The sequence below is a fragment of the Neomonachus schauinslandi genome, chromosome 8, assembly GCF_002201575.2.
Source record: "Neomonachus schauinslandi chromosome 8, ASM220157v2, whole genome shotgun sequence".
In the NCBI taxonomy this organism is placed as follows: Eukaryota; Metazoa; Chordata; class Mammalia; order Carnivora; family Phocidae; genus Neomonachus; species Neomonachus schauinslandi.
Window position 1 is genome coordinate 6,845,953 of NC_058410.1, and position 12,087 is coordinate 6,858,039.

At 44.0% G+C, this 12,087-nt stretch overlaps 1 protein-coding gene across 1 annotated transcript in view; it reads left to right on the forward strand.

The window, feature by feature from the left end:
- The window catches only part of PRKN (parkin RBR E3 ubiquitin protein ligase), a 1,046,212-nt gene that overhangs the window by 472,690 nt on the left and 561,435 nt on the right, over window positions 1–12,087 (forward strand). The window contains exon 5 of the mRNA XM_021693212.1: window positions 11,279–11,394. Within this exon, the coding sequence (XP_021548887.1) occupies window positions 11,279–11,394 (116 nt within the window). The remainder of the gene's footprint in view (window positions 1–11,278; window positions 11,395–12,087) is intronic.

Here is a 12,087-nt window from a genome sequence, read left to right on the forward strand (position 1 = left end):
AATATATTCTTGGTTGCAGGGTTTTTTGTTTGTTTGTTTGTTTTCCTTTCAGCATTTTGAATATATCTTGCCACTACCCTCTGGCCTACAGTATTTCTGCTGAAAAATCATCTGATAGCCTTATGGGTTTTCCCTTGATGTCACTGCTTTCTTTTCTCTTGATACTTTTTTTTTTTTTTTTAAAGACCCCATTTACTTATTTGAGAGAGAGAGAATGAGAGACAGAGAGCACGAGAGGGAAGGGGAGCAGAGGGAGAAGCAGACCCCCCGCCGAGCAGGGAGCCCGATGCGGGACTCGATCCCGGGACTCCAGGATCATGACCTGAGCTGAAGGCAGTCGCTTAACCAACTGAGCCACCCAGGCGCCCTCTCTTGATACTTTTAAAATCTCTCTTTATCAGTACTTTTTGCCATTTTAATTACCATGTGTCTTCATGTGGACCTCCTTGTCTTGATTCTGTTAGGAGTTATCTGTGCCTCCTGGATCTGGATTTCTGTTTCCTTACCCAGATTAGGGAAGTTTTCAACTATTATTTCTTCAAATAAATTTTCTGCTCCCCCTTTCTCTCTCTTCTCCTTTTAGGATCTCTATAATGCTAATGTTATCATACTTGCTGGTGTGGCTGAGCTTCCTTATTCATTTTCATTTGTTATTTTTTCTCTCTTTTGTTCAGCTTGATTACCTCCCATTTCTCTGCCCTCCAGGTCACTGATGTGTTCCTCCGCTTCCTCTAGTCTACTCTTTATTCCATCTAGCTTATTTTAAATTTCAGTTATTGAGTTCTTCATCTCTGATTGGTTCTTTTATATGTTTTCTATCTCTTTGTTGAAGGTCTCACGGGTCCTCCACTGTTTTCTCAATTCCAGTGAGTATCTTTATGACCATTACCTTAAATTTTTTATCAGGCACATTACTTATCTCCATTTTGCTTAAGCTCTTGTTGTGATTTTGTTCTGTTCTTTCATTTGGAACATATGCCTCTGTCTCCTCATTTTGTCTGATTTTCTGAGTCTGTTTCTGTGTGTTAGGAAAGATAGCCACATTTCTTGCTCTGGAATGTGGTGGCCCTTATGCAGCAGAGGTCCTGTCATGCCCTGCAGCATAATGTCCCCTGTTTACCGGGACCTAGCATTTCAGGGGCGTCACCTCTGCCATGTGTGCCCTGCTGTTGTGGCTGACCCATGCTTTCCTTCAGTCCAGCTGTCTGCCTTTTGTGGGAAAGGCTTAGTCCCTGTGTTGTTAGTTGGCCAGCCTGGGGTTGATCTGGGCTTGAGTTGAGTCAGACCGGGCATTTTTCAGAGATGCAGTAGCACCAGACTACACGGTGCTCTCCTTGTGTTGTCCTCTAAGAAGCTTCCATTGGTGGGCAGGGGGCCTGTAGTCAGACCTGGTGTCTGCTGCCAGCCCACTGCTGGGGACATAATTGGACTGGCCTGTATGATTATCTTCTCCTCTCCCTGAGGTAGAAGTCACTTTGGAGTCGTGCTGGCCCCTGTCGGGGCTGCTTATGACTCTGCCAGGCTTGTACCTCTGCTTTGGATGGGCTCTCACAAAGGAAGGCACGGTGGAGGGGGCGGGTCCCCAGAAGGCCATGGGGGTGGGGCATGTGATTCCAGCAGGTTCCATGTGGTCTGCTGCAGGAGGGGACCTGCAGCTGCCTGCGAAAACTCCTCCAAGGCAGGCTGGGTTGGAGGGGGTAGATCTGCAGAAGCACGTGGGATGGAGTGCGTACTGTTTGCAGGCTAGCTGGAGAGGAGTAGCACTGTGCTCATTCCCACAGGTGTCCATGTGTCTAGGCTGGTCAGCAGGGGAAAGAAATGGTGCTCCTTTGCTCTCAGAGAAGTCTCCCAAAGATCCCTGCACCTCCAGCACATGCTGAGATTAGTAAATAAATCTCCTTCCCATACACCCCAGGTGTTTTTCAGACTGCTGCTCCTGTGCTGTATCTCAGCCGGGCTGCTTTTTGTGCTGTCTCCTAGCTCTCCTGGAGCCACGCCCACTGGTTTTGAAAGTTCTAGGGGTTACGTCCCACTGACTGGGAAAACCTCTGGTTTTCAAAGCCAAATGTTATAGCGATCTGTCTTCCCCATGCAGGTCCCCTGTGCGTGGGCTGCCTGGAGTGGGGGTCTGCTCCTCTCCCCTCTCCATGCCTGCTGTGTCCGTCTGTCCTGCAGACAGTCCCCCAGGTCCCTACCGCATCTTCACCCTTCCTACCCTCTTCAGTGTGGCCTCTTCGCTACATTCATCTGTGGGGAGTCTTTTTGCCAGGCTTCAGGTTCTTTGTTTTTTTTCTTGTTTGTTTAAATTGATTGATGTGGGTGTTACCTAGCTGTATCTGTGGGACAAGTTGAGCTTAGGATTCTCCTACTCTGTTGCCTTCCCAGAAGTCCCCCCACGGTCCTTCCTTACTCTTCAAGTCTTTGGACAGGTCTGACACCTGCTGTGTACTTAACCCTGGGCCCCTGCGGGATGCAATGCCTTCAGGTTGTTTACCCTCCGAGGAGTCTGCTAGAAAAGCAGGTGATGTCGGTGTCATAGAACAAAGGCTTCGCAGGCAGTCAGCACAGAGCAGGATAGGAGCAAGGGGTAACATGGAAGTACCTCTCACCAGTCCTAGGGAATCAGGAAGGCTCTCAGGGCCGATGACTTGTAAGCTGAGTCATGAAGGACCCTTGGGGGTTTCCAGGGCAAAGTGAGTGGGAAAGGTAGGAGAACGACGGTCCATGTTGGGAGAAACTGTGTGTAAGGGATCAAAGGCAACGGAGAGAGCACAGCCTTTAGGGCAGGAAAAGGGTGTTTATGGCTGAAATGGGAAGGGCTGAGAGAGGGAAAGATGGTGAGGCCAATGACATTGGAAAGGCTCCAAAGGCCTTGCTCAGGGCGGTGTGCTTGAGCTGAAGGATGTGTAACCAGGAAAATGACAGGTTTAAACAGTGCTTTCACATTATTTGCCATTATGGATTAGAATATGTTTTTGGTTTTTTTTGTTTTTTCACATTTAGAAATAAATGTAAAATAACTGCCAGTTTCTAGAGAATGCCTAGAAATTAGTGGGAACACAACTCATCCAGGGATGGTGAGTCACTATAAATTTTCGAAATTATGACCTGTCCCCGCAGTTTCTTGCAAATTATTTCCAGCTAACAGATACTCGTTTATGTGCCCTCTCCTAGAGGTCGGCTTGGGTAATCAGTGGTGGGGGGGTTACAAAAGGAAATGCTCTGTTAATCACAAAATATTGTAACATCTTATTTTATTTATCTGAGAACAGAAGCTGGAAAGCTTCACCTAAATAATGAAACTAGCAAATGCTGCGATGCCTTAATGTCCATGCAAGCTGACACTATGAGAGCCTATGAAACCTTTAACTTCTAAAGGAAATAAAGAACAGCCAGAATAATGAATATTGTCTTTTATATTCTGGCTAGGCTACAAAATTTAAGGAGAAGATATACTCAACTTGTATACTGAGCCAATGATATCACATAAGTAACTACTATTGTGGTTGGAGGGAAGTTACATTCCCAGACATTATTCGAAAGGTGATGGAAAGTGAGCAACTACTAGCTAGTTAGTCAAGTGTATGTCAGACCTGGAGAAAGAATGTCTGCAGTACTGTGTAAACCATTAACCAGATACTCCTGAACCAGCCAGTCATTCCTGGGAATGTTAGATGTTATGAAAAGATGTGTCCTCTGGCCATCAGGGGCTCACAACTCACATTCAGGGAGCCCATCCCCTACGGATTGAATACAACTTGGGCAGCTGTCCCTATATTCCAGAAAGGTTGGAGTCAAGGACCTTTAAGGGATGCTAAGAGCAAGATAATATTGCACAAGCTGAGAATCATTGACAACCATAGTCAAAGATTTGCTGTCAAAATTCTCCAGTGACATCTTATCTAGAGCACAACTCCTTGGAGTGAAAGCCTTCTCAGAATAATAAAGAAAAAAGAAAATTCTGTTTTCCAGTCTGAAAGAGAATGTGGAAATTTGTCTTGGAAGTTTATATGCCCTGCTAAGTTAATCAATCAAAAACCTGTTTCGAAAGGGTGATCTTTCAAAGTTGGTGACAAAGAACTAGTCATAATGCATATCCTTTGTATCACACTGCAGTCCTTTTTGGTAGGGAAACTGACAGAGAAGAGTTGCCTAAGAAGCACATTTCCAGGCTTTCAAAGCATCAGCCTGAGTATGATGGGCTGGGATCAATGCTTATATGCACAAAGAATCGCAGATTTCCCGTTGCTCTCCTGCCCAAGCTCCGGGCACTTAGCAAGTATGAACCCCCAGCATGAGTTCTTGCTCACCGTTGTTCCTATGCCCACTCCCCTACCTTCTCCACCTGGCAAACTCTTACCTTGTAAAACCCAGCAAAAGCAAAACTGCATTCTCCCATAAGCTGGTCATCCTTCTCTCGTCCCCATGGCTCAGGCATCTGTAGGCATTTACCACTTTTTTTTTTTAATTTATTTTGTGCAAATGTTTGTTGAAGTATCTTTCTCCTCCGGGCTTATGGATTCTTTTAGGGATTTTGTTTACCTTTGAGTCTCCAGACCCTGGTCAAGGCTGGGCCAGGAAAAAATAATGCACTTTTCTTTTCTTTTTTCTTTTTTCTCTCTCCTTTCCTTTCTTTTTCTCTTCTTTTCTTTTCTTTTTTTAAACTTTTTTAATGAGTAAACATTGGGGAAAAAAAAAATCCCTGGAAGCATGGCTCTTACTTACGGGAGATATAGTAACTTAAATAACCAGGAAAACAGGTATAGCTGGATCCAGGACACAGATGCCATCGCTGGAACTCTGCCTTTCTGTCTCTTGTTTCTGTTCTCTTCTGAAAACTGGCTTGATTATCAGACAGGTTCTCTCTCTGTGGTTGCGCTGGGGGAGTGTTATGTTCTGACTGAGTTGGCCATCTATGCACCCCAGACTCGGGACGAGAAAGGGAGGTACAGGGATCTGAGCATGTCTGACCAATCACCTGGAGTGGGAAGGAGGATCATTTTCAGTGGCTTTGTTTATTTATAAATGGAACTTTATACCATTTGACTGCCTTCACCTGTTTTACCCCCACCCCCACGCCATCACATCCCTCCCCCACCTCTAGTAACTGCCAGTCTGTTCTCTGTATCTGTGAGTTCCATTTTTTGTTGTTCTGTTTTTGTTTTTTTCTTGTCTGAACAAAGCCATCTATATAAACCCATGTATTTCATAAGCATCCGTAGTGACTTCAGATCTTCTGGTTTACTCACCAGGAATCGTTTGAAATGCCTTGTTCAACAACCCCACCGCCCTTTTATTCCTAAAATGATAAAAAGGCACATGATGACCAAGCATGTTACAATAGAATAAACTTCCAGTCAGGCACGAGGAAGAACTCCCAGTCCAGGCGTGGAAGAGGAAGATAAGCATGGTGCTGTCGGTAGCTTTGATTTTGAAGTTAGACTTCTTGAAGGCATGTGGCATTAAAATCTGTGTCATTGTTTCTATCTAGTAGCACTGGGAAACGGCAAGTCCACATGGGTTTATTTATATAGGTATCTGAAGCAGGCTTAAACTGTTCATGTGGACTGAGCCCAAACTACCATTGCCCTGATTAAAGGAAAGGATGGTATCTGGTACTTGAAGGTTTGTCCTGCAGGATCAGTAAGAATTGAAGACGATTTTAGGTGTAGAATCAGTTGCTTATCTACTACCGTGGGAGTCAGAAGTGTTTCGAGTTGAGAAACTTATAATTCATACATTTTAACTCTTGAAATATCGCGAGGACCATATACCTACACCTTATCATTAAACAAACAAATAAACAGTGATCTTGCAGTAAGAAGTATGAACAGTCACACTAAGTTGGGCAAATACAGACTAGAAATAATGTCATGCCCGTGCATGTCAGGTTTTGCCATAAATAAAAGTTAATGGCATATTTAGAGGGGAAAAGAAAAGAAAACTGTGTTTTAGAGCCTTTTGGATTTTAGAATTTCATTTTTATTTATATTACTTATTATACATTGGCCTCTCTGTGTAGTGTATTGGGCTGTTGGGCTGGCCATGGCAAACACCAGCTCCCAGATTCCCTCTTCTTGCTTCAGGCTGGCTTTGCCCAGGGGAGGCCTGGTGGGAACTGGGAGTTCAGAGAGAAGGCAGAAGCCAGAATGTTTTTCACTTTCTCTTCAAGAACCATTTCTGGGGGCGCCGGGGGGCTCAGTCAGTTAAGCATCTGCCTTTGGCTCAGGTCACAATCCCAGGGTCCTGGGATCGAGCCCTGCAGGGAGCCTCCTTCTCTGTCTCCCTCTGCTGTTCCCCCTGCTTATGTTCTCTCACATGCGCTCTCTGTGTGTGTCAAATAAATAAATAAAATCATTAAAAAAAAATTTTTTTTTTTAAAGAAGCATTTCTGGCAGTGGCAGCCTCTCTCTCCTCCTCCCAGCTTCCAGCAGTTAGCCACCTCCTCCCTCTGTCCTCCCACAGAGCCCCAGTGCTGCTGATCTCAGGGCAGCTTCCTACCCTGTGATGCTTCCACCACCTTTGTAACTTGATCTCAGCATCAAATTCCCGCAGCCGAGCTACTGGGCATGAGCCCCGTTTCCCTGACTTGACTCTGACCCATGCACATGGCCAGTTACTTGTTCAGTACAAACCACAGATTTATTGCAACCTTCTAGTGGAAACTGTGTGATCCTTTTATTTTATCAAGAGAAAGATGTGATTCCTTTGGGGCATATTAACTGAGAAAGATTTGGAGACTAACTCAAATTTAACGCTTTGTAAAGACAAACACAATATTTTAATTGGGAAACATATGATGGTGAAGCAGTATCTATAAACACCATTAACTTTGGGAAGTTCAATGAAAGCTGCTAGAAGGTTCATGAACAAAGAAGAAGACCGGTCTCATTGCTGTTTCTTCAGATTTGTGGAACTAGCTTGTGGTTGGGATATGTGAGGATTTCCGGACAATAGTTGTCAGAAATTTGGAACACATTAATTTGTGTTTGGAGTTGACTAATCAGCTTCCGATCCTGTAAGTTCTTATACAACTGGGTTCTTGGTATGAATTTATTTTCAGATTTTGCTGCCTTATTTATTCGTTTCCATACCTACTGTTATTTCCTTCTTTGTGAGAGACAGAGTCAGAAGTCTGGTGGCAGAGTGGAGTGAAGAGGAGGGTGGCTTCTGGGAATGCCACCAACAGCTGAACTGAAATGTTCACAGGTCTTCCCTTGGTGTATACTTTTGGTTTTTATGGGTCTGATTTGGTTAGAGGGTCAGGCCTCTATAGTCTAAAATGAAAGACAGGTGAGTTGTGATAAAATATAATTCAGTAAGAGCAGAAGGAAAGAATCATAGCCTTGTCTATAGAAATGGTAAAAACGTGAGTATGTTTCTATGAACTTAGAGAATATAACTCTGCTGGATAGTGGAAAACACTTATATTGCATTTAACATGGTTGCAATATAAAGCCAAGCTCATTTTCAAAGTCTTATTCTGGGCCCATTTATTAAATAGTTTATACTATCATTGAAAAAAATAAAAACTGGCCAATTACTGTCATACCTTTTAACTCTATAGCTAATTAATTGTGGCTTCCCAGAATTGAGTATATGGATCCAAATGAAAAGAGCCAGCCCATGGGAACTATAGTTCCTGGTTAGGTAGAAGAATTCATTTAATTTTACAGGACTTGTTTTTGTTTTGGTTTGGTTTGGTTTGTGTCTCTATTTTTGTAGCTGATTTATCTTGAGCTAACATTTGTAAAAGATGGGGTGGGCCCCTAAGAGAATCTTTCTTCACCCACATTTAAGGGAGCTAGGATTCCTTTCACTAGGATTGACAGATGTCCTACCCAAGGTAGAATTCTTTTAAAGGTTCTTCTGTTTTGCTTTGCTTTATTGTTTGTGTATTTTGCATGCAGAATGGAAGTATCAAAAGACTACCAACATCTTAGCCCACTGATGGCATAGGACAGGAAATGACCGGATCACACTAGTGATTAGTCAGAAAAGGTGTCACTGCTATAGGGAGACAGTTCTCCAGGGTTCTCTTGTGTTTCTGCACGTTGTGAGGGAGGCCCCTACTACCCTCTTGTTCTGGATGATCTTTTCAAGGAGGTCACAGAGAGATCTGCTTATTATCCATTATAGTGAAGACAGTATCGCCCTTCAGGACAAAAGGAAGGTTTGCTTGCAGCTCCTTATTAAAGATCTGGGTGCCCTAAGCTCAGGGTCCTCACCTGTATGTAGTTCAGAACCACTTACTTGTAGCACCTTGCTTTTCATCCACTTCATCCCATAGCTGTTGGGGAGCAGGGGAACTGACATGGTCATCATGTCCATACTTCTTTCTGCCTGAGCTCCGAGTCACGCAGTCCTTTGTCTCTGACCCAGGAGTCTTGTGTCTTCTGCCAGCAACTGCAAGACTGTGGCTTGCTAACGTGTGAGCTTGCAAGCAGGGTGAAGTCTCAGACCCTCCCCCGGTCTTGCCAATTACTCTAGCACTACAGAAGGACCTCCTTTCCTAAAAATTGGTGGAGAAAGTGTTGAAATTCACTGATGGAACATTTATGTTTAATATATAGAGTTGATAATTTGTATTTTAGTTTTATCAGCCCATGTGAAATACTGGAATTTTCTGAATATCTGTAACTTTTTATACTATTATCTATAAACATCCATTTCCCCCCAGTAAAAAGGATTTGGGCTTTTATCTGGCTGGATTTTATCTGGTATTAGAACAGTTTGTGATTTGTTAGCTGAACCAGCAGTTTTTTGCAAGCTAAGAAAAAATAGAAATACTATCTATTTATCTGCTTGTGAAATACCTTCTCAATAGCCCCGCCAGCTCAGCTGTTTTGGAAGACTTACTTCATGTTACGAGTGGGATTTCTTCCACGTCCGCAGAAAACAGTCACAGCCGCTAGCTCAGTGCATTTCATAAGGGTCCGTCCTGTCTTCCACGCTTTTTGTTTTGGCAGTCAGGAATTGCTCTAAATCTTCTTCTTAACATCCTTGAACTGGCCTTTGAAGGATTTGTAAAATTTTAAAAGGTTGTATGAAGAGGGTAGCATTCTCTGGTAAAAAAGAAAAAAAAGAGAAGAAAGCCATCAGTAGGATTTCCATGCCACTCCAGGGAAAGACCAGGGCTCATAGGCGTGACGCATGGACACACCTAAACAGGCGTTCATCAGAAGCACCGGCCACCCTGTCTATTACAGCAAGACTGTTGTCACACCCTCATCTGTGGGGCTGGGGACTGCAGGAGGACGACTTGTATGCCACTTGCTGCAGGCAGGAGAGGCTCTGGCTAACAGGTATACCACCCGGGGTTGGTAGGACACTTGCAAATAAGGACAGCCTGGGCTCCAAACAGCTGGCTTGGGGACACTTCTCTGTACAGTGGCACACTTCAGATGTTTGGAGAGTAACACCTGTTACCTGAGACATGGCGTCATTTTCAGATGCGACAGTAGAGGCGTGTTACAGCTGTCGTCTTCGGAGAGAATAAACAGAGTTACTCTCTTTACCACCAGTGTCATTGTAACTCGACGGGTCTCAAATGTGTGGTTCCCAGAGCAGTAGTAAAAGCACCACCTGCCAACATGGTAGAAATGCAAATCATGGGCCCTACTTCGGTACTACTGAATTAGAAAACCCTGGTGTGGGGCCCAGCAACGTCTAGCGTAACACCCTCCCACCCTCCACCAGGTGATTCTGGTGCAACGGGTGTTTGAGAGCCACAGGTGTTACTCATTGTATCTCAGGTCAGAGGAGAATGAGGTTAGTTGGGTTATAAGTAGGGAAAGAATAAATGAAAGGTAGTGCTGTCAGATGTATAAAGGGATGATGGTAGAATTTGTTGAATAAACCTACTGATGTTTTCATTTAAGAAAATATATCTAATGCCTCTTCTCTGCGGGGCACTGTTAAGATACAGATATGAAAAAGGGATTCCATAATACTTCGGAGTCTATATCAGGGGTGGACCATTAATGATGGCCTATGGACAAAATCCCATTTTCCAAATGTTTTTATAAATAAAGTTGTGTTAGGACACAGTCATAGGTGTCCATCTGCATATCGTCTGTGGGTGCTCTCAGGCTACCATGCAGATTGAAAAGCTCAACAAGGACCCACAAAGTCCCACAAAGCCAGAAACTAATATCTGGAGCTGTAATAAAAGGTCGAGTCTAGTGTTTCCAGGGGAACTACTGTCCACAATCCAGGTAGTTATACTCGAATGGAGGTGTGGTGTGCAAGTGCTCTTCTGCTGTCCAGTGATAAACTTGTGCTGGATTTTTGCCGCAGCAGAGAACTTCACTTCATGGACGTGGTGATCGTGGAAGGTGTAAAGACTGTCAGGCAAGAGGCAGAGCAATTACTGTGCTGAGCTCCTTAATGTACCAAGGGTAAAGGGGTGTGTGAACAAATGGAGAAATAACAAGGGGAAGAAATGAAGAAAAATAAAAAGAAGATTTGGGTTGAGAAGGGAGAATATAAGCAATCAAAAGAATGTGACCTACGTGAAAAGCTAAGTGTGCAGGACAAGGCTGGCGAAGCCAATTAAGGAGATAAGTACAGGTGTAGAACATTCCCCGCTGCTTAGCGTGGGGGGCAGGGTCCGAGTCTCCCAGGGAATTCTGGGACCCTCTACAGAGGCAGAAAATGGTGCAGGAAGTGTCTGGGGAAGAGTCACCCTCTGCTACTGTGTAAGTCTCCGTGTTCGAACATGCTTATTCATAGGAGTGTTCCCTCGATTCTTTACTCTGTATCACATCCTTGCTGCTAACTGACCGATTGTGTAGCAGGCCATGGAAAAAGCTCTGAGTTTCCCCTTAGAAAGTCTGGTTACTTCCTGCCTTCACCTCTGATTGTTTGACTTTGGGCAAATCATTTCATGGCTCAGTGTCTCCCTTTCCTCATTTGTGAGATACTGTTTCAGGCTTCCTCCTGCATTGACACTGTGCTATTCTACTAGACTCACTTATCATGGAAGGGCATCGCTAAACCAGAGTCACAGAGCATTTCCCCAGCTCCAGAGCTGAAAGAGCAAAGGAAGATGAGCAGAGACACTTGGACCCTCCTAACAAGGGGATCGCGGCCTAGTTTGGCATGAGGGTATTAGTTTCCTTCCAAAGATTTGATGTGGACTTATTTCTAACTCATACCTACTAATAGATTTCCTCTCTTGCCCGAAGAGATTGTTCACTGTGAAAATGTTTGGAGATGGGAAATGGCCAGCTGAGCTCCATGCCTGAGATTTCTCACAGAGTTCTCATTCTTTTAGGAATTTTTCTTTAAATGTGGAGCACACCCAACCTGCGACAAGGAAACGTCAGTAGCTTTGAACCTGATTACGACAAACAGTCGAGACATCACCTGCATAACGTGTACCGACATCAGGTAAGGCTCGGAAACACCGTCACCCTCCACAGGTTGCTTTCCCGGTGGTGGCCTCTCGTGGGAACCTCCTCAGTGGTTTCTCTTTCTTGAGGAGTGTCTGCTTTGCTTCGACGCCATTCATGCAATGTGGGTGTATTTCAGTATGATCAAATTATTTAAAGTGCCAAATCCTTAGTGTGGTCCATGGTCAAAGCTTCGATGCCGTTCACCCAATGTGGGTATATTTCACTATAATCAAACTTTTTAAAGTGCCAAATCCTTAATGTGGTCAGTGGCCAAATAGTATGCTAAAGATAAAAGTGAGATGACTTATGTCTACAAGTAGTGTAATCTTAAAAAAATAAGTGTTAGGAACACCATAACAATTTATGAGCACCATTCATTCTTAGAATATATGATCCATAACATTTTATTTTAAGCCATCTCTACACCCAATGTGGGGCTCGAGCTCACAATCCCAAGATCGAGAATCACACGCTCTACTGACTGAGCCAGCTGGGCACCCCAACATTTTATTAAAATGTCTTTTCCACACACTTCTGTTCTTCCATATAACTTGCCCAGTGTTTATATTGGGGCTTCACACATATTCATACACCCAAAATAAAAGCATGTAGCTAGTTTGGGACCTGGTTATGTCTAATCTCAGTAGAAGAAAGAAAATGTGGAGACGCTGTGTTCGGAAAACCAGGG